The 22,930-nt window shown below is 45.5% G+C and overlaps 1 protein-coding gene across 1 annotated transcript in view; it reads right to left on the reverse strand.

The window, feature by feature from the left end:
• Nucleotides 1-22,930, reverse strand: part of SPTB (spectrin beta, erythrocytic) — a 105,497-nt gene that overhangs the window by 45,101 nt on the left and 37,466 nt on the right. The window contains exons 3-14 of the mRNA XM_042781146.1: nt 21,557-21,730; nt 20,231-20,322; nt 19,744-19,824; nt 19,299-19,414; nt 18,762-18,874; nt 17,780-17,967; nt 15,765-15,882; nt 14,722-14,880; nt 13,509-13,811; nt 12,663-12,813; nt 10,486-11,356; nt 8,923-9,060 (exon numbers count right to left, since the gene is read on the reverse strand). Coding sequence (XP_042637080.1) covers nt 8,923-9,060; nt 10,486-11,356; nt 12,663-12,813; nt 13,509-13,811; nt 14,722-14,880; nt 15,765-15,882; nt 17,780-17,967; nt 18,762-18,874; nt 19,299-19,414; nt 19,744-19,824; nt 20,231-20,322; nt 21,557-21,730 — 2,504 coding nt within the window. The remainder of the gene's footprint in view (nt 1-8,922; nt 9,061-10,485; nt 11,357-12,662; nt 12,814-13,508; nt 13,812-14,721; nt 14,881-15,764; nt 15,883-17,779; nt 17,968-18,761; nt 18,875-19,298; nt 19,415-19,743; nt 19,825-20,230; nt 20,323-21,556; nt 21,731-22,930) is intronic.

Raw genomic sequence — 22,930 nt, forward strand, 5'->3', positions numbered from 1 at the left:
TATAATAATTGACTTTGTCTTCCTGAGCTGCTCTTTGAAATCTTCTGTTCAGCTCTTTTATCTTGTCATTTCTTCCATTTGCTTTAGCTACTCTGCATTCAAGGGCAAGCTTCAGAGTCTCTTTTGACATCCATTTCAGTCTTTTCTTCCCTTCCTGTCTTTTTAATGACCTTTTGCTTTCTTCATGGGTGATGTTCTTGATGTCATCCCACAATTTCTTTGGTTTTTGGTCATTGCTGTTCAATGCATCAAATCTACTCTTTAAATGGTCTGTAAATTCAGGAGGGATATCATTAAGGCCATATTTTGGCTCTCGTGGACTTGTTTTAAAAGTCTTTTATTAATATCACATATATTACATGCAAGTACAATTTTGCTGAAAATAATTTAAAAATAGTTTTAGCAATGTATTAAGAGGGAACTGCCAGAAATTCAAGCCAGATTCAGAAGAGGAGTTAGAAAACTCCTGGGATGAGGGATATCATTGCTCATGTCTGCTTGAGTCCATTGTTGAAGTCACTCTGTCAATCTGGCTTTTTAAGCATCTTCCTCTTTTTTGCTTATCCTCTACTTTACCAAACATGAACAGGGACTGAACCCTCCTGACAATGTGTCCAAAGTACATGAGACAAGGTCTAGCCATCCTCACTTGTAAGGAGCATTTCCAGCTGTGCTTCTTCTAAGACAGATTTGTTCATTCTTCTGGCAGTGTGTGGTATATTCAATATTCTTTGTTAACACCATAAGTGAAATTGGCTGAAAGCAGAGAATACCGGAAAGATGTTTACCTGTGTTTTATTGACTATGCAAAGCATTTGACTGTGCAGATAATAAGAAATTATGGGTGACATTGTTCTGGAATGGGAATCCAGAACACTTAATTGTGCTCATGAGGAACCTGTACATAGACCGAGAGGCAGCTGTGCAAACAGAACAAGGGGAAACTGTATGGTTTAAATAAGGAAAGATGTACATCAGGGTTTTATCCTTTCCCCATACCTATTCAATCTGTATTATGAGCAAATAATCCAAGAAGCTAAACTGTATGAAGAAGAAAATGGCATAAGGATTAGAGGAAGACTCATTAACAACCTACTATATGCAGATGATACAACCTTGGCTGCTGAAAGTGAAGAGGACTTGAAGCACTTACTGATGAAGATCAAAGACTACAGTCTTCAGTATGGATTATTCCTCAACATAAAGAAAACAAAAATTCTCACAACTGGACCAATAAGCAACATCATGATAAATTGAGAAAAGATTGAAATTGTCAAGAATTTCATTTCAGTTAGAGGTACAATCAATACCCATGGAAGCAGCAGTCAAGAAATCAAACAACTTACTGTACTGGACAAATGTGCTACAAAAGGTCTCTTTAAAGTGTTAAAGAGAAAAGATGTTACTTTGAAGACTAGCATGTGCCTGACCCAAGCCATGGAATTTTCAATAACCTGCTATGTGTGAGAAAGCTGGACAATGAATAAGGAAGATTGAAGAAGCATCAATTCTTTTCAATTATGGTGTTGACAAAGAATATTGAATATACTACAGACTGCCAGAAGAATGAACAAATCTGTCTTAGAAGAAGCACAACTGGAAATGCTCCTTACAAGTGAGGATGGCTAGACCTTGTCTCATGTACTTTGGACATGTTATCAGGAGAGTCCAGTCCCTGGTCATGTTTGGTAGAGGATAAGCAAAAAAGAGGAAGATGCTTAAAAAGACAGATTGACAGAGTGGCTTGAACAATGGACTCAAACATAGCAATGGTGTGAGAATAGCACAGACCTGGGCAGTGGTTCGTTCTGTTGTCCACATAGGGTCGTTATGAATTGGAACTAACTCAACAGTACCTAATAACAACAACAACACAGTAAATGCTGTAACATATACAATTCTGCAACAACAGTAATAACCACTTGCGGTGTAATAAATTACTTAGTGTGGCTTTTCTACCCATAAGTCTTTGTAAACTCCAAGGTGGGATTTTCTATGAGCAACTGAGGAGCTCCTGATTGCTGAAGTTGTCCACCTGGAGTATTTCTGTTGGGAGTGGCACAAAACAATGTTCTGGGAGGTGCCCACTCTCTCTCAGGTGCTTAGAGTTCTGATGCTCTGATTAGCTAGTTTGACCACCCTGCCGGGCTCAAAAGGAGGCCTCCTAGAGGCAGAATGCTCTCTGACTGCTGGTGGAGGAAGATGTGCTGCTCAAAGAGACACGGGCTCCTGAGACACGCGTTGCTGGGAAATAGACGCAAGAGACACACATTGCTGAGTGAGACACCAAGGGACCAGCACTGCTGAGAAAGAGACTGTGAGAGACTGCTGGCTGAGGGACGGTGGGCTGGGAAAGAGACTGAGCATTTTTCCTGAACCTGAATTGTAGCCTGTGGTGCTTCCCTAATAAACCCCATAATCTGTGAGCTCTGTATGGCCACTGCAGCGAATTATCGAACCCAGGAGAGAGGTGGTGGGTGCTCTGGGAGGAACGGTTGGTGCAAGGGCTGGAGGGAGGCAGCATGTCTGGCCTGGTAGGAATAGGCCTTGGGTTACTGCTGGTAATCCTGTCTTCCTCTTGTAGAGTTAGAGGAGGTCAGAACATGAGGCCTCCTTGCCCTTTTTGCACCACTAAAAATGTATGAGTGTTTACATAGGTAGATATAGATGCTATATAGGTGTGGGAAGGCATATGGGAATACATGTGTGTGCATATATGTGTATAACTGTGGCATTGTTATACACATATTTGAATGTGCTGCATATATAATATGTAATATATATATGATAGAGAACATAGGGGGCACAATTATGGAAAATTCTTAGACATATCCAAACACTTTGTGGGATGGAGTTTTTGGACTTGAAGGCTAAGGACTGTAGTTTCAAGGGACACCGAGGTAAACTGGCATAACCTACAATAATGTTCTACATCCTAGTTTGGTAAGTAGTGTTTGGGGTCTTAAAATCTTGCAAGTAGCCATCAAAGATACAACTATTGGTCTTTTTCCATCTGGAGCAAAGGAGAGTGAAGGTAACCAAAGACTCAAGGAAACAATTAGTTCATAAGACTAATGGCCCACATGAACCATAGCCTCTTGTAGCCTGAGACCAGAAGAACTGGATGGTGCCTGGTTACCACGACCAACTTCTCTGACCAGGGACACAATAGAAGGTCCCGGATAGAATGGGAGAAAAATACAGAGCAAAACTCAAACTCATAAAAAAGTCCAGACTGACTGGACTGATAGAGACTGGAAGAACCCCCAAGACTATCACCCTAAGACACCCTTATCTGGAACAAGCTACTCCCAGAGGGCACCTATCAGCCAAATAACAGATTGGCCTATAAAATAAACAATAACACCCTTAAAACAATCAACTATATGAGATCAAACAGGCAACATTTGCTCAAAAGCAAAGTTGAGAAGGCAAGGAGGGACAGGGAAACTGGAGGAATGGAAATGGGGAGAGTACTGATACATTGTGGGGATAGCAACCAACATCATAGAACAATTTGTGTATAAACTTCAAATGGGAAACTAATCTCCTGTGTAAACTTTTCATCTAAATATAATATATTTTTTTAAAATATATAACATAATCTAAAGTATAGTGCTGCTCTGAACCCAGGAAATGTGCAAAGATATGGTAGATGTTCTAAGGGCCTAGGCTTTGCCTGCAGCACACATTAAGCCCATTCTACAGGCCCTGTTGCCTGGCAATCTGCTTCCAAAAGCCATGAAAAACCTATAGAAGGCAGTTCTGCTCTAAACACATGGGGTCTCCATGAATCAAATTGATTTGATGGCAACTGGTTGTTTGGTTGGGAGGTAGTTAGCCTAGGCTCAGACCATCAGAAACACCTCCCTTGGGTCTAGATTGACTTACTCTGCATAATTATACCATACAGCATTCTAGAGTATGCTGAATGCTCATTCGCTAACTAAACACACCTTTCTTGAATATCCACCAGACTGGCATTATGTTAAGCTTCAGGAAAATACAGCTATCACCAGACCTTGCTTTTATGGAATGTGTTTGTTAGAAAGAAATTAAGACAAGTTCATAAAATAACTACCGTATAAAATAATATATACACAGCATGTAACAAGTAGAGAGGACTAATGGAGTTACCAGGAGCAATCAATGGGGGTGATGGTGGCAGGCTTCATGGAGCTCATCTGAGATGTACCTCCATGAACAGATTTCTGTGGCCTCTGATGCAGTGATTTGTTTAAGGTGGGAACCAGAATATCTCGTTCATCTTTATATCTCCACCACCCAGAGATGAAGGTTGATGCAGATGGACTGAGTACAGTGTACTGTGTGCAACCCCAAGGCGTGACAAGAGCAGCTAGTCTAGTTTGAAAGATGGGTCTACAAAGAGAAATGGGAGATAAGGTTGGGAGAGATCAGGAATAGCAGGAGAGAGAAGAGAGAGAGCCTGAAGAAACCTTGGATCCTTTCTTAGACTGAATTTCCAGCCTCTGGAGAATTCTGCACCAGACACACAGGGAGTGCTCTGAGTCTGGGAAATGCAAGGAAAAGGAGCTGAAGCCATTTTCCAAGTTAGTCTGAAAGCACTGTGAAATGACAGAAAGTGAAGCACTCCAGGGCTAGGAGATCTTCTGGCCCCATTCAGAAGCCAAAGGACACAGAGTCTGGTTGTGCCCCAGGCATGAGAACTCATGGCAATTTTCCAGGCCTTTCCTGATGATTAAGGAACTCTGTGGCATAGTGCCTGAGGCATTTGACTGCTAACCAGAAGGTTGGTGGTTCAAACCCACCAGCCACTCTGCGGAAAGAGGACTGGGCATTCTATTTCTGTGAAGCTTTACTACCTCAGAAACCCAAAGGGAGTCACTATGAGTCTAATCAACTCAATAGCAGGGAGTTTGGTTTTGGTTTTCCTGTTGTGGTCTCATTGCAGCCACCAAGTAAAGCCACAGAGGACAAGCTAGGGTCTGAGTCTATGTGTGACTCCCAAACTCACACTTTTCCCTTCGATGGTGCTGACTCTAAGATGGAGACTCTAACAAGAAGAGTAAAGGTTTGGCCACACGGAGGTAAAGGTTTGGTCTTGGTCTCAACAGTTTCAGAAAATAACAGTCAACTGGAGTTTATGCAACGCAAGGTGATCATTCATTCAATAAGTGTTTAGATGACTCAAATGTGCCAAGCTTGGCAGAAGATATTTTGCTTTGCCAAAATATCGTTCATTCACTAAGCATTTGTCATGCAACCATCACATGCCTTGTGCCAGGTACTGTTCTAGGCATTAGGAATATAGCAATGAACAGAGCAAAATGCTTGCTCTCACTTGAGTGAGTGGAGACAAATAAGTAAGTCTATAATTCATCAGGCATTGTAGGGTGGTGCAAATGGTAAAATGCTCAGCTACAACTGACAGGTTGGCTGTTTGAACCTTCTCAGGGGCACCTCGGAGGAAAGGCCTGGTGATTTGCTTCCAAAAGTTCAAAGCCATGAAAATCCTATGGAGCATGGTTCTATTCTGACATACATGGGGTTTCTATGATTGGGATCAGCTCAAAGGTAATTGGGCACAACTGGGCAACATAATATACCAAGTGGTGACAAGCGCAACGGAAAAATGAAGCAAATCAATGGGACAGAAAGTGAGGGGGTTGTGTGTGTATGGATGTGGTACTTCTGATGGGGTGGTCAGTGAGGATAAGCTGACATGTGAGCTGAAACCTGAATAAAGTAAGGGAGTGAGCCAAGTGGATATTTGGGGGAAAAATATTCCAGATAGATAGAGGTAACAGGAAACCTCAGACAAGAATGTGCATCATGTATAAAGTACAGTAGGCAATATATAAAGATACAGCCCTTCATTTGCTTATAGTCTAGTAAGAAAGTTCTTTAGCACAAAAGTAATTATAATATAAGGTAAGCATGTGAAACTCTAAACCACTGTGAGGAGGAAAAGATCACTTTTCATCTGGGAAACTGGAAAGGAGATGAAGCTGGACTAGTCTAAAGAACAGACAGGACTTGGAATATTTAGTTTGAGGAGAGTAACACTGGTAGAGAGAACAGCAGGGACATTGAGGTGGAGGTGGAGATGTAGAAAAGATAGCTGTCTTTAAAAATATTTGCAGACTTTAAAACATTGATATATGGGTGGATACATGGGTAGACAAGCTGAAGAATTAGGTATATCTATGCAGGGGGGAGTGTGCCCATGGCCACGTATAGGGTTGGCAGACAATGTTTCTACAAGTGTATTTGTATGTTCTGTAAGAATCCCAGGTATGTAGTAGAGCTGACAAAGGATAAGGTTGTAGTCATTTCTTGGCCACAGCCAGCTACCCAGAGGAAGCGAGTAGTTGGACCTGTGGGCTCGGGACCATGGTTGCAAGGCACATCAAGCTCAATTGGCATAACATACTACACAAAAACGTTGTTCCACATCCTACTTTGGCAAGTAGCAACTGGGATCTTAAAAGCTTGCAAACAGCCATCTAGATGCAACGATGGGTCCCTCCTCATCCAGAGTAAGGGAGAATGAAGAAAATCAAAGATGCATTGAAACAATTAGTCCAAGGGACTGGTACACCATGTGATCCTCAGCCTATATGACTACAAGACCAGAAGAACTAGATGGTGCCTGGCTACCATTGTCAACTACTCAGATGGGGATCTATGTAGGAGATCCTGGATAGAGTCAGAGAACAATGTGGAACAAAACTCATAATCATAAAAAAAATAATAATAATAATAAAAGGGACTAGGTTTGCTGGTCTGATAGAGCCCGGTGGAACCCCTGAGACTATGGCCCCTTGCTGCCCTTTAGGTCCGGAATCGAACCCATTCCTGCGGCTTCCAGCCAAACAAAAGACAGGCATATGAGCTGAACATTTATATTAGATAGATACATTCTTTGTAGAGATCAATTATGGAAGAATAGAAGGGCTTTGTATACACAGAGAGACAGCTTTGGGGGACAGGAGTGCATGGGAGAGAAGGACACAGGGAAGAGGTAACTACGGGGAGATGGGGAGGAAGTGGGAAGAGAGCTGCTGCACTGTGGGAAATTGCAGTAAATTTCATGAGACAAAGTATATGTGAACTGCTGTATGGAAAATGAATTTGCTCTGTAAACTTTCACACAAATCACAATTAAAATAAAAAAAAAAAACCCTGCATACTTTAGATAATTAATTATATGAGACCAAAAGGGTAATATTTGCCCCAAACCGAAGATGAGAAGACAGGGAAGTCAGATGAATGGAAATGGGGAACCCAGGGAGGAAATGGGGAGAATGCTGGCACATTGCAGGGATTTCCACCAATGTCAAGGAGCAATGTGGATATGAACTATTGCTTGGAAAGCTAATTTGCTATATAAATTTAATATAAAGCACATTAAAATGTTAAAATATATATATACATATATATATTTGAAGAGCTAACACATGGATAATATCTCTAAGGGCAGAGCCTGAACCAAAAAGCAGAAATTTGAAGGAGGCAGATTTCCACTCAATATGAGATTAAAGTTTCTGATCAAGAAGAGTCATCCAGCAAGAGGATGTGTCTGGGTGGGGCCAGCATGCCTGGGGTACATGGCTAGACCTAATGATTCCTCAGGTGCCTTTCAGCTCTCAGATTTAATGAAAAACCAGCTTAGTATTTCACACCTCAGGTTTTCTCTCACCTAAGGGTGGCAAGTACCTTAAAGTATTTTACTTGAGATGGTGCATGGCTGAGGGGCCTGTAAAGAGTTACATTTTCTGACTATAGCTCATTAAGGAAACAAACATAGCTGATGAATTCTTCTGCCTTTGGAAGTTGCTCTGATTTGGACTTGCTCTATTTTCCTCAAGTAAGATGCAGTTGCAATAACCAATCATATTCTTTCTCTGTGTCTCTCACATACACACACATAGGCCCACAAGCCTAAAGAGAACAACAAAGGAATCTCCTGAACTACACTCCTCATATTTGGATGCTGAGATAATTGATCCCATTCTAATGCCTCCAAAGTATCTTGGTCACCCCTGCCTTCCCTTAGGCCCCCAAGACTTTCCACTGTGCTGACCCTTTTCTTTAGAGCCTACCGAACACGCAGCACTGTGTGTGCCCAGGGCCCAGAAACACAGGCGTTTGTTCTGTTCTTCAAAGTGCTCAAAGAACTAATGGGCAATTCTGCCCAGTCAAAAAGCATTCTCTGTCTAAAAGGCTCCTCTGGGCCTGTGCTTCGTTCCAGGCACGTAGCTTGCTCAAGGCTTCTTGCTAATTCTCCTCTTCATTCAAGCCAACCTCATTATTGGTGCTGCGTTTTGGCTCAAGCGGGAACATTCTTTAAGGGACAGTACTTAAGAGCTCTCAGAAAGTAATTTTGCCTGCTCAAGAACATCTAGGGAAATAGGGCCTGAGTGCCACATGGCCCAATTCTAATCACAGGAACACTCAGAACATCACCTCCATTATGCATGGGCATACTTCCCTGCCCCTACCAGGTACAACAGTCGCCACTCTGTGAACACATCTCTTCCTCCCTGGGCTTTTCACCTGCAGTTCACCACATAGTTCCTTCCTCCTTGCTGTGGTGCTTGGAAGGAGCTTCGAGTGGACCAACCCAACAGGCAATGGGAGCAGGACATACATAGCAGGTAGCCTGACTTCTAGGCCACCACGAGGATGTTCCAGATGCCAGGAGAAATGCCCCAGCCCCTGTTGTTGTTGTTATGTGCCATCGAGTCAGACCTGACTCATAGAGACCCCTCCTTGGGTTTCCGAGGTGGTATCACTATGGAAGTAGATTGCCCAACTTTCCTTCCGAGGAGTGGCTGGTGGGTTTGAACCGCCAGCCCTTTGGTTAGCAGTCAAGTGTCTTAGGCACTATGCTACCAGAGCTACTGCCCCAGCCCCTAAGCCCTATCAAAACCCCACCTGGTGTTCAAGTGGTCCTGGTACTGCTTCACTTCACCACTTCGTGGGTGACCACTCTCGACAAGGCTGTTGGCTGCAAGGTTCACGCCATCAATCTGAGTCATCAAAGTCTTCATCTCCTGGTCCAGGATGTCGAACCTGGTATGAACAGAGAAAATGAGGTTTCACGAGGCGGCAGCAGACATGTCATTACAATGGCTACCCAGTCTTCAGAATCTGTAACTCTTGCCTTCTCCTTCCACCTCTTGGACATGTTCATCCAGGTACGGGAAGTAAAAGGAGGCAAGATAAGCTGACACACCCAATTTTCTGATTTATCGGTCCAATTTCACGGTTTAGCATTCCCTGGGCCAGGCTAGAAGATAGGTGGTTATCTACTACACAGGCCAAAGGCTCAACAGAGAGTTGTGAAAGGAGGGTAAGGCGGGCTGCAAAAAGGTTAAAGGGAGGGGGTGTCAATAGCCACAGGGAACACCTGCCATGGCCTCCACTGCCCTAGTTGGTGCGCTTGAACTCTGATTCAACTTACCCTGACACCGTGACCTGAAGGGTACCCTTCCCAGCCAAGTGCTCCTGGTGGCAGAATGGAGAGCTGCTAGAGCTGGGGTATGAGGAGGATTGAGTGGTTATGAAAACCAAGTCTTCTGGTGAAAGAACCCAGGTCCTTTGAGCATCAGCACAGGATTACCTCAGCACTGTTCTAGGGAGCAGCCTTTCCTCCTCAAGTCCTGGATTCTGTGCTTAGGATGCTGAAATGTCACTTAGACTACAAGTATGATCTCATGCCAGAATGCTGAGGGAATCAGAATACTGGGAAAGTGAACGGTTTTGCAGATTAGTGGTTTACAAATTGGTCTCTGTGGCCCTTAGGGGTTCTGTGGCTTAGAGACTGCCACAGAAAGCTAGTGTTATTGGGGTCCAGACCTCTCACTCCCACTCTAGAGGCTCTACTAGCTCCTATGTTCTATGTCAGGGATTCCATATACAAGTCATTTGAGCAAAGGCTTCTGTAGTTGAAAAGCAATTGAGTAACTAAACTAGAAATATCCCTTTCTTTTTAATTTGACAAAACCAAGACCCTGATGGGGGTGGGGGGCGAAGTACTCCAGGCCATAGAGGCAAATGAGATTTTGTATCTCCTGATGCCTATACCCTGTGTGCTTTTAAAAAACCATCTGTATGAAATCAGATGTTCAACAAATACTCTAAATTGTAGATGAGAAAGTTGGAGGGCTGTGAGACTAGGTCAATGAGAACAGAAAAACTAGAACAGAAATAATTAAAATGTTGATACAATGTGAAGAATGTAACCAATATCACTGAACAATTATGTGTAGAAATTGTTGAATGGGGACCATTCCAACAAAAATACAATAAAAATTAAAACCAAAACAAAACAAAAAACCTTGGAGTAGTTCTAATCTTCAACTCATGGGCCACCATGAGTTGGAATTGACTGAACTGTGACAGATTTTTTTTTTTTTTAAATTAAGCCAAACTAGGTGAAAGGTGGAGTGCAGGCCTTGGGAAGGAGGGCTAAGGAACAGATACATGGGCTCTGACCTGTGCTGCACGACCTCCAGGTCCTCCAGAGTGTCTGGGATTTCCATCTGGGCCAACCACTTCTCCTTCTCGCCCATCCACAACTCACAGGCATCTGTCTCCCCAAACACTGTGTACAGGTCCAGGGCGTCCTGTAGCCTCTGCCGACGCAGGTCTGCCTGGGCTACTACTTGCTGGTAGAGCTCCCGGAGGGTTTGCAACCGGTTGGTCACATCTGGGGAATCCCGAAACTCTTGGGGGAAGCCCTGGGCCTGCTGTTCCAGGTGCTCCATCACTCCACGGCTCTCCTCCAGCTCCTCTAGGAAGTCCTTGTGCTTCTTCCCCAGGGCCCGTGTGGCCCCTTCATCCTGCCCCACATCTTCACCTGAGAGCAGTCGGTGGGCATCCTGCAGCCAGGCTTTCAGGTCATCTGCATCACCCTGAAACTGGAAGAAGGTCTCAGCATCCTGGAGGTTCTTCTTGCGAAAGGCAGCCAGCTCCTTCAGCTGGTTCCACTGAGCTGACACCTCCTTGATACGAGCCTCAATCTGTGGGTGCCCAAACTGCTTACGTGCAACCATGCCCTCAGCCTCTTGGAAGATCTGTTCCAGGTGGGTATCCAGTCCCCGGAGCTCATCCTCAAAGGCCTTGTGCTTGCGTTGTAAGATAAGCACGCTGGTCAGGTCCTTGCCATAGTCCAAGGAAGAGTAAATTTGCTCCTTCTCCTTGATCCAGCTCTCAGCCTCATCCATCTCCCAGAAGAACTTCCAGAGCCTCTTGGACTGCTCCAGCTGGGCCTTTCGTCCAGCTGCCATGTTGCTCAGCTCTGCAAAGCACTGTTCCAGATGGCTGACACGGTCCTGGATGACTTGGGGGTCACAAGGCTGGTACCCTGGGAAAAATAGGAAGAAAGGAGGAAAATGGAAGGAGAGGACTTCATTTATGGGCAAATTTCATTCAACTGCTAGGTTAGAAGCACACAATCTAAAACCTGTCATCTCACTAGGGCTTCTGGATTGGATGCTGGGGTCCTGATCAGAGGCGTATCTATGGAAAATAGTGCCTATGGCAAAAAGAAAAGATGTCACCCTGAGGATAAGGTGTGCCTGGCTCACACCATGGTATTTTCAATTACCTCACATGCATGTGAAAACTGGACAACGAATAAGGAAGAGCAAAGAAGAATTGATGCATTTGAATTATGATGTTGGCAAAGAATATTGAATATACCATGGACTACCAGAAGAACAAACATAGCTGTCTTGGAAGAAGTACAGACAGATGCTCTTTAGAAGCAAGGATGGTGAGACTGCATCTCATGTACTTTGGACATGTTATCAGGAGGGACTAGTCCCTCGAGAAGGACATCATGCTTGGTAAAGTGGAGGGTCAGCAAAAAAGAGGAAGACTCTTAATGAGATGGAATGACACAGTTGCTGCAACAACGGGCTCAAGCATAACTATGATTGCAAGGATGGTGCAGGATGGGGCAGTGTTTCATTCACAGGGTCACTATGAGTCAGAATTGACTTGGCACCTAACAACAACAATGGCAATTAGTTTTAAATTGTTGAATGATCTCTCACAGCTGGAGATGGAAACTGCTATGGTGACAGAAACTGCTCATTAGCGCTTCCTCCCACTCCCCACCCCCCTAAGTGGCACCCAGGGCACATGTCATACCTGCCATACCCTAGATACACCTCTGGTCCTGGTTACTCAGTGGGTAGACCTGGTTCTATATAATTAGTTCCCACTAAAACTACAAGAATGGAGGAAGGTTAAAAGTTTGGTCAGTAGTCATTATAACGCACATGAAATTATTTTAAAAAGAAAATAAAAACACCCAGTCACAAATTTCAAGGTGATTCTTCAAAAAGGCAGTGAAGTCTCTTATTTCAGATGACAAATCAGAAACCTAAATTGTCTCAGCCATGACTTGAATTATCAGAGATAATGAAAGACAGATGATGCCTCACTGGTGCTTGGAAATGCCTTTTCTGATAACAGATTATCACAGTAGTGCCTTCTCTCTGGCGAGTTTGCTGTCCCTTAAGGTTCTTTCTTGGGCCATTAGTTGATGAAAGAAGCAGAACTCTAAAGCTAGTTTCAGTGGATTTTTCCAGGCTAGGGTGCTGAGCCAGAGCATGGGGCTCCGGCTTCAGAGGCCTCAGCAGGGAAGACATCCTTGGCCTCACCTTGCCCCTCAGTGAACTGCAGGGTGGCTGTGGTGATGGCCTTCACTTTGTCCCCTTGGATGGCGATGTCGGCCTCCATCAACTTGTGCTTCTGTAGTAAGTCCTCTACCTCCAACAAGTGTTTCCCAAACTCAGCAGACAAGAGGTGAGCCTGGCAAAGATGACAGGGTGGAAGGAACAAGGAGAAGTGAAGAGAATGACACACTAGGAGAAGAGGATCCTCCAAGGGGAGTGTCCATGGTATCTAACCCAGGGTAAGTCTGATGCAGCTGGAAAATGGCTGCTGCTTAGGATGGAAGAAGTTACCGAGCAGGACTTCCTCCTGGGAATGCCCATCAGAATCACTCATGAAACACCTTATAGAAGCTCAAGCCCCACACTCGATCTGCTGAATCTCTCTCAAGGTATGGAGCTGGGCATGTACATTTTTAGAAAGCTCTATAGTCAGTCTGATGTGTATCTTCAGTTGAGACCCATTGGAATGGAAGGAAAAGAGAATTAAGACTTGGCTGCCCTGACCCTGGGAGGTCTGGACTCTAACTAGAGTCAAATTGTGATTCTCAGAGCCTAACTGTCCCAGCTCCTAATTAATGTCCACCTCTTCCAGGCCCTGCTGATTGGCACCTTTGCTAGTATAAACCCAAGATTTCTCTAGAATTAGAGATGTAATTGACCCGTGCTGAAGTCATCTACCTGGGATCACTGCCATGTGCTACCTCAGTTTCTCCACTCTGACTCTGGCATGTGACTGGCTGGGAGGCTTCTAAGGAAGTAGACCCTAACTGCAGGGCCAGCCTTGAGTCCTAAGGTGGAGACTGTGGGGTGTGGGGGCTCCCCAGGGCCCACCTTGATCTCGTCCATCCAGTTGATGCTGTGCAGCATGTCCTGGAAGAGCTTCTGCAGTGCCAGGGTCATCTCAAGCCTTTGGCGTCGGGCCCGCAGCAGTTCCTGCAGGTAGCTCCACAGGCGTAGGATGTTGTCCTTGCGGGCTGTGATGCGCTTCTGGTCATGGTAATTCTCCTTCTCCAGCTCCTGGGCCAGGTCCTCCAGAGCCCTCACGCGCTCCTCGTAGGCAGCTGTATCAGTCTCGATGGCCTCATGCTTCTTCTTGGCGGCCTCCACAGCTGCCAGGTCATAACCAAAGTTATCCTGCTCCACAAGGAGAGAAATGGGCAGCACAGTCAAACTCCCCTTGACTCATGTGCCCAAACACTGAAGAATGCTGGGTCCCTCCAGACTTACTGCTAGATGAGAAACCCATTCCCAAGGAGCAAGTGCTGCCATGTTTTTCAATCTAACTTATCAGAGCCAAGTTGTGAAGATTTAACATCTGCCAAGTGCCTTCAAAAGCAGCTCATGATTTTAGTTGCTGTGCCCTAAGTGTGGGTGATGGTGCATGGATATCACCAATGGAGCCTTTTTGAGGCTTGCTGGTACTCACCACCCTGCCCCAAGTGGACCATCCAGTCCTGGGCAGGAAAGGCTTCTTTGCCCTCAGAAACAGCTGTAAACAGATGGTTTAGCCACACGTGATCTATGGGGCACACACACTCTCCAATTCTCTCAGAACACTCACTTTCCCTTTTCTGGAAAGAATTTAATTTGATTTCAGGCTCCAAGTAGGAAGGAACAGATGCTGTCATGGAGAATCAGCCCTGTGGTCAATTTCTAGCTAGTGAAATAAGTTGCAGTCCTGAAGGCCAGAGTCCAAAAGGCAATCTGACACACACAGAATATGTGTTTTCACCATATTACCAGAGAACCATTATTTAATGTCAACTGAAACCTTAGCTTTAGTTGGTGCTACTGGCCCACATAAGACAACTTGGGGGGCCAGTTATAGACTGTGAAGCTCTTTCCTAAAAATGAGACTTAAACCCTGGAGCATTCTTGAATTTTGATCCACCCAACCCTGTGGAGCTGGGTTGGAAGGAAGGCTTGTCCATGGAGAGGCTTATCCAGCTGCCACCAAGAGGCCAGCTAGGCTCCAGCCCAGGTAAGGCTTGGGGGCTCAGGAAAATGTCCCCTATCCTCCTATCTGCAAGCCTGCCCCCATTACCTGGGCCACGAGGCGCTGGTTTTCATTGAGCCATGTCTCCCTCATTGCAGCTTTTCGGTCAAAGCGCCGGGCTAACTGCTCCAGCTTCTCCTGGCGGATAAGCTCGTTTCTCAGGGCCAGCTCTCGCCGGTACTCTGCTTCCTCTAGGCTTTCCCAGGCCTGCACAAGGGACAGAACCAGAAGTCATGCCTAGACATCTCAGGGCACAGGACAAACACCTAGGTTTCTCTTCCACCTGACAGTGATTTCTGGAACACAGGCTCTTGAGTAGGTGGAGGTAGATTAAAGTTCAATGGCAGCTTTTTTGGCTTCCATGACTGGGCCAATCAATGATTCCAGAAATACTGGTCTTGACTTCCCAGGTCCCTCTTAACCTCAACCTTAAACCTGCCTCAGAATATTGACCTATACGATGTTTTTTTTTTTTTCTTACCTTGCTTAATAAATTCTCATTGACTAAATGTCTACCTCTATTAGAACTTCTAAAGAGTTCTGGTGGCATAGTGCCTAAGGCATTTGACTGCTAACCACAAAGTTGGTGGTTCAAACCCACCAGCCACTCTGAGGAAGGAAAATGGAGAATCTACTTTCATAAAGATTTACCTTCTTGGAAACCCAAGGGGGTCACTGTGAGTCAGAATTGACTCAGTGGCAGTTGGTTTTTTTGTTTGTTTATTTATTACAACTTCTGGATGCTGTTAAGCTGTCAAACTTTTGAAATGTCATAATGCATGTCCCTTTGTTACATGCAGTTAATATTCCAGATTCAGTGACAAACTTAAAGTCATATAGAAGGTAGGTTTTGAAATTGGCACCAAAAAATGGACTCTGGGTGCCTGTACAGTAGGCTAAATTAATGGGTAGTAGGCAAAGTTTGACCCGTCAGAACTAGGTTCAGATAACTGCCCCAAATAGCCAGCATGTGTAATTAATAACACCAGAGAAAGTGGCTTGGTTTACCCTCCCCAGTGACTATTTCCTCATGCTCTTATCAGGAACTCCATCAACCCACTGGCAAAGTGTAATGGAAAATGCCGCTTTACCCGGTTGATGTCAGACACCAGTTTCCCGTCATGTGGTGTGTACACTTTTTGATTGTTGGCTCTCATCCGGGACTGGATGGTAAAAAGTAGAACTTCCAGGTTCCCCTTCTCTTGAAATCTGTTAAGAAAACAGAGATAGAGAGATGAGTGTCCAAATCCTCATAACCAAATTTTTCCAAAAATCAACATGAGGCCCTGGCATCTTGGAGCTTGGATAATAAAGCATATTAGTATATTTCCCTTAAAAACAAAGGAAAAGTAAAGAGGCTCTATAGGTCTATTTACCTGTTGAAGCATCTGTAAGACTCACCAACTGAGAACTAATAAGAGTTTGGGTCTTTATAATATAAATCAGAGAAAACACAGTGGCTGCCAGAGCATTTCCTTACATTTATTTTCACAGTGGAATGACTAACTGGAATATTCTGGTAATTTCTATAAATGCCAACTTTTGGTGATCAATATAAAGAAACCCTTTCCTGTTCTGCAAATGATGAAGGCATTGACTAGCTCTTTAGTCTGTTCTTTATTGACCGAATCAATAAAAACCTTCTTAGAAGAAGCATTATCCATGTAAGAACATATTGCACTGATAGCAACTTTCACTTAAGTCCTGTGAGCCAGATCTCCCAACAAGTCCTAAAGGCCAGATGCTTCAGAAGGAAGTGAAACGGCTCAGCACCAGGAGGATTTCAGGTGTAGGAGATGACAATGGGCAGTAGGACAGATGTTTGGAACTTGAGTCCAAGCTCCAGGTAACTGGGTATGTTCACATTCCTGCATGTACCTAAGTATCTACCCACTTCTACATCTTCAACTGTCAGTCAAGGATTGTTGTAAGCAAAGTCCCCACCTTAAGTTCAATGGATTTGACCCAAGGGCTCACAGGAACTTCAAGAGAGCTCAGCCCTAAAGCACTGTCCACACAGCTAAGACATAACTCCCCTGGGTATAGTACCTAATGGACTCTAAAGGATGTTATCTGTATTGAATTTAGGACTTTAAAAGTGGGTTAGTATCAGACCAGAAACCAGATACTTGTTTAAGGTACATTCTAGACTTCACATCTCATCTTTCCCTGTTTGATAGCCATGAATGGAGAGTGTGGGAGATAGCAACAATGGGCTAAAGCTGCTTTGGAAGAGCTGAACAGGCTAATGATAGAGGAGCTGGAATGCTCCCTGCAAGTGTGCATGTGTGCATGTTTTTGCATGTGTGCATGTGTGTGTGCATGTATATAAGTGCATGTGTGTGCACGTGTGTGTAGACTCATGCACATGGGTGCAGGCCCTGAACAATGGGGTGAGCAGAGGGCCTGAGAGGCAGGCTAAGTGCTCTGCTAATGAGCAGTGACAGATGGGAGAGGACAAGAAGATGTATTTGATGATCAGTAAGGCCCCACACAGGCAGCTTTGGGGCTGAGATTACAAAGGTCATTATTAGAAAACAAACTAGCTCTATGCACAGAGAGAGAGGAGCTTTCCAGAACAGGTTCCTCAGAGACTTAAAAGCCTGAGATTTCACTCCTGCTCACCCTCAGAGATCTAGAAAAGTCACATTTTACTTTCTTTGGCTATGGGTTGGGAGGTACACAGACATCTGTTTCCTATAAGCTGTTGCTTGGGAAATGAGCCCTGGTGGCACAGTGGTTAAGCGCTGGGCTGCTAAGTGAAAAGTCAGCAGTTTGAACCCACCAGCTGCTCCACAGGAGAAAGATATGGCAGTTTGCTTCTGTAAAGATTACAGCCTTGAGACCCTATTGGGCAGTCCTACTCTGTTCTATGGAGTCACAATGAATCAGAATCAACTCAATGGCTGTGGGTTTATGGCTTGGAAGCAAGATGGCAAAGAGGTGATGAAGTAGGTGCCAGATGTGATGCTCTTAAGCTCGAGGATACACCTTGTGGACACACTTCACAAGGCTCAGTGCTTGATGTTCCCTTTTTGGCTGTCATCTCTCAGGCACAGATGACCACCCCCTCTGAGTGCCAGACTCCCTAGAAAAGGACCCTTACTTGGGCGGCTTCTCCACAGTGCGGTAGGTGCTGAAAGCCTGCAGCTGCTGCTGGACACCGGTCAGGGAGTTGGCAAACTTGCGGCTGTTCAGGACAGTGATGGTCTGCTCGATCCAGGTGAGCAGGTCTGAGGCCAGCCCACTGTACTTCTCAATCATCTTCTCGGTCTCAATGGCATGGTCGATCACCTAATAAATCACCCTATTACTCATTATCATCAGAAGGGCAGTGACTCCAAGGGAGGACCAAAATTGAGGTGTCCCTGAAACGGGGTTCCCACCTCTCAAGGTCCAGAATGTTTTATGTTAGGTTTGTTTCCTAAGCCCCAAATTGTTGCTAACGCAGAAGGAGTGGACTGGAAGTGGGTGCCCTCCTCTTGCACTGGCAGAATCGGTAGGGAGCTGGACTGTCAATTCTAACCCTGTAAAAGATTGGTAAGTTCACTGTTCACTGTGCCAGGATATCAGCCACTAGAGTGTCCAGAGGTTCATTTATTTTGAAATATTTATTAGGAATCAAGAGCCGTCAGGCACTTCCTTTGCTAAACACCAAGCACACGAGGATGAAAGAAAAATATCTCCACCCTAGAGGAGCTAACAGCTCATGGAAAGGAATCTGGTATGAAGGTCTGCACAGTGCAGTGGATTCCTGGTATACTACGGGAGCCTAAGAGGCCTGAAACCACAATACGTCAACCAGACGAAACCTCGTATTTGTTCACAAGGGAAGGTTTTAGACGTTGGTCTCTGGATGGAACATAGGGGCTCAGGCCTGCAGGCTGTGGTATCCTTCAGGACAGACCATCACCCATTTTGCAGCTGCTGAATGGCAGTGGGTGGCTTCCGTGGGAGTTGGGGGTTGATTTGTGCTTCCCTGCCAGTCTACCACAGCTGGGGTCCAGACACAAAGCTCTCAGGATGGAAAGGGAGCATCTCAGTCAAAGCATGATGCGACAAATGGAAACAAGGAAGGCTCTGGTTACCTTGCCAACACGCTTGCCCTCCACTGCCAGCACCTTCATCTTGGAGAAGTAGTGGTAAAACGCTACCACGTAGGTGATGATGGATTTCTCATCAGGGTTTTCTGTGAAGACATCTGCAAGGGGGAAGGGTACACTCTCAGACCAAACTGGACGCTATAAAAGTCAAGCTCAGAAGGTCTGCCCCTCCTTGTTCCTCCAGCATGAAGCTCAACTACAAGAACCAAGTAACAACCGAAGGGTATGAATGGAAAAGTATAGACTGGTGATTTTCGAGACATTATGAATGAAGAAAGAGGCAAGATCCATATTGCATAATAGATCCCTAAACAGGCCATGTGAGGTGCTGGGAATAAACTTAGAGTGAAGTGTGGGCCTGGCATAGAGCCCTGGATCAGCTACCACCCCTACACTGAGCCCACAGCTTGCCCAGCACTTGGACTAGGCCTGACCGCCTTCTAGGTGCCCTCCCTCCAGCACAGTGAGTGCTGTCTCCCATCGCTGCAGTGAAAGGCTTGGTGGGGGTGGCTGTCAGCTCACCTTCGGGGTCAAGGAGCGGGATGATGCCCAGCTGACGCTCAGCTACATCAAACGCGTGCTCCAGGTTGTGTCGGGCATTAGAGTCCTTCAGCTTGTCAAAGTCAATCAGGTCAGGCCTGGAGATGAAGCCAGATTATTAAAGGGTGTGGCCATGGCACCCCCTACCAGAAAGGCAGCCCCAGGATGCAGCTGAGACACTGGGTAGCTTCAGTGGGTAGCTGGGTGGCCCAGCAGGAGTGGGAGCAGGAGGCAGAGGAGAGGGAGCAGCCGTTGAGCACCAGCATGTGAGGAAGTACGCACTAGGCATGACGGAGTTTAAGGAGAGCAGGGTGTTCCAGCTTGCTAAGGGTGAAAGGGGAAGGACAAACAGAGGTAACATAACCTCTGTGTAAAGTGCAATGTGTCCAGATAACCCAAGTGACTGTCTCAGCCCTTTCCTTCTTACCGGTGCTTATGAATCAGGGCATTGAAGGCCAGACCATCCTTCCAGCTGGAGGTGAAGTTGGTGACATTGACATGGGGATAGCTGCATCAAAGAGAAATATTAAGACCTAGTAAGACCTGAGAAATAGGTTCTTTGGGGATCTCCAAAAAGATGTGGGCCATTACACCAGGAGAGGAATGAATCTGGCCCTTTTTATGCTACTTCAACACAAGGAGGCAGCAATTAATTCCCTGTAAAGAGCCCACAAGGTCCTATGAGGCCCAAAGACTCATACACCCAACAGACCCCATGATCTGACCCCAGGTAACTTTGGAAGAGAATCCTGTATTCCACACCTCAAAGAATGCAGGACAGACTGTGCAGCAACTACATGTTGGCTGCTATAGTTCTGGGTGATGATGTCTAGTACCCCTTGGGGTGGCAATACTCAGGGGTCACCAGGAGGTGGTGGGGAATGTGGTGGTGGTGGCTAGTTCCCAGGCCATACCCTGCTGTCTTCATCTGACACCATAACAGCAACGCATCCTTGGCTGAGCGAGTCTCGCGGCCTTCCTGAGTTTGGACTACAATGTCCTGAATCTGAGGGTGGCAGGAATGAGAGAGAATTAGATTTGAGTTTGATCTATGCCTCCTTGCCTTCCCTGGAGTGCTTGATCCTTTTTCTCCCTCTGTAGCCATCCATCTACATCACCAGCCCTGCAGCAACCACACCCTAAGGCTGGTCCATTTCCCTGACTTCTTGTTGTTGTTGTTATGTGTTGTCAAGTCAGACCCAACTCATAGCGACCCCTCCTGGATTTCTGAGGTGGTATTACTATGGAAGTAGATTGCCCAACCTTCCTTCTGAGGAGTGGCTGGTGAGTTTGAATCACCAGCCTTCTGATTAGCAGTCAAGTGCCTTAGGCACTATGCTACCAGAGCTCCCTTCCCTGACTTAGTCAGCTGGAATGGCACAGGGCTGGCTTGCTCATGCCAGACAAGATGGCTCTAATTTGATAACTCTAACAGGAATCTGTGAACACATGACATGACATCTTCATTCCTCCTCTGGAGGGAGGTACAATGTCCTGCAAGGCCTGGAACAACATGAATGCTGAAAGGCATTGTATTTCGATTAGTTGCTCCTCTAGTCTTTTCATTCTTCCCAATTTTGCTGTTATTATTGTTTAATGTCATGCACCTAGGAGAGTGAGTATATTCAGCCTCTAATCTTCCAGTTGGATAAAGTCTTTAGTTTGCAAGTTGTATGCTGTCTCCTTCCTGCTCTTACCTCACCAGACTAGGTTCTTTCTGCCCCAAGACAATTAACTTGGAACTGCCACATTAGGGGTAAAACCAGCAGGTAGAAAGCCCTGTTTTCTTCCCTCATCCTTTCTAAATTTCCTTACAGACAACATGGAACTTAAATTTCTGGATGAGCAAAGAAAAGTTTTTGACTGAAAAATGTAAAATCAGATCTTTTGTCATATTTTCGCAATTTCTCGTGCATGATTAACTATTTCAAAAACCAGAAAGTTATATATGCGGAGAAGGGAGCAAAAAAGAAGATCCCCTAGCCAGATCTCAAAGTAGCTACAAATTTTGACATTTTCCCTCAGAATACTACACTATTGACCCACTTAACAGCTTGCCTTGAGCTTCTGTGACTTTGTGCGACACAGAAGTCTTCTCTCTACAAGCATTGTTCCAGGACAGGTTTCTAGCCTGCCAGAATGTACACACACTCACGCTTCACTCATGATTCCGTAAGATTCCCAAGCCCTGCCCAGTCCGGAGAGGCTCCCTCAGCCTTCTCTGCCACCAGGGAACCCACCTGGAAGCGAAGGATGATGGTCCAGATGAGACCCAGAACCAGGCGGTGGTTGCCGTCCACAATGTCATGGGAACCCATGTTCTCCAGGTGCACCCGCTGCTCCTTGAGGAACTGCAGGGCCTTGTCCACATTCTCCAGGCAGTGGATACGCATCTTCCCCTTTGTGGGCTTTGGCTAGGGGACAGCAGTGGCCCCCATGGGCATGGAGGGAATTCACCTCATGGAGATTGCCTCAGAGGTGGCTGCAGCCCAGATCAACTTCTGTCATCACCACCACCCTCCTGGTCAAACTCCTACTCCTACAGTTATTCCTTCACATTTTCAACCCTTTCCATTCAGCAAAGTTCAGAGGTTTGCCTCCTAGAGCACCCAGAGCTCTGCTACTAGGCTGCATGTGTATCTTTTTTGAATTTTTGCATTTTTGAATGCTGATAAATAGCATTCAAAAATAATGACACAACAGATATGACTGAGCACTTACTATGTGCTGGCCACAGTTCTAAGGACTATTTACTGCTGGTTGGTGATAAGGGTAGCTTTTAGCTCAGTAATCAATAAATGGGTCCACACCTGCCAACCACCTCCTCCCCTTTTCTGAATGCCCCCAGTTAAACTCAAGGAGACCCTCATTGATGAGTAATTGTATAATCTGAAGCATTCCAAGTGGTAACTCTCTCTAGTGGGATTTTAATGCAGGGTAAGAGGCAGAACTTAAGCCTGGAGTTGAAAAGGTAACTGAAGAACATGGTACCTTTTATGATATCTCAGAGAGACAGGTATTCCCCACCCCCCATTTTACTCAAGGGAGAAACAGAAACAAAATTGATCCTGAACAAAATATAAATTTTGATCTAGTTCTCCTCCAAGGACGACATGACTGCCTGGTGGGTTACAACTGACAGAACTTCAAATAAAATTCCACTTGAAAGAGTGATAAAACACACAGCAAAATATCTTCCGCATTTTCCTCTTGGTTCCAAGAGGAGTAAAAATTTCTCTAGCTTCGTAACAGGAATCCATAAACCCAAATATCTTAGCCTATGTGAGGAGGTCTCATGAGTGAGGTCATTGCAGGCCAGCCCCAGATACCCAGGCCCCATGTGAGAAAGACATGAACTCTGCATGGCTTCTGGGAAAGGCATGCAGGGGTACGGGTGGCCAGGAGGAGGCAGGAAACTCTGGGAGGTCAGGGAACCCAGTTAGCCACTTGGACACTTGGTTGAGTATTTACCTCCTGGTGTTGGAATCTCCCAAAGGAGCAGGGAAAAACCTTGGAAGGCCATGAGAACTCAAGATATCCCCAGACCATGTGTTTCCTAAAGAGAGGCTGACCACACCAGCCACAGGGCCCAGGGGAAGGGCTGGGGTACAGAG

The sequence above is a fragment of the Orycteropus afer genome, unplaced genomic scaffold, assembly GCF_000298275.1.
Source record: "Orycteropus afer afer isolate SDZICR_OR568_19922 unplaced genomic scaffold, OryAfe1.0 scaffold00088, whole genome shotgun sequence".
Classification (NCBI taxonomy): Eukaryota; Metazoa; Chordata; class Mammalia; order Tubulidentata; family Orycteropodidae; genus Orycteropus; species Orycteropus afer.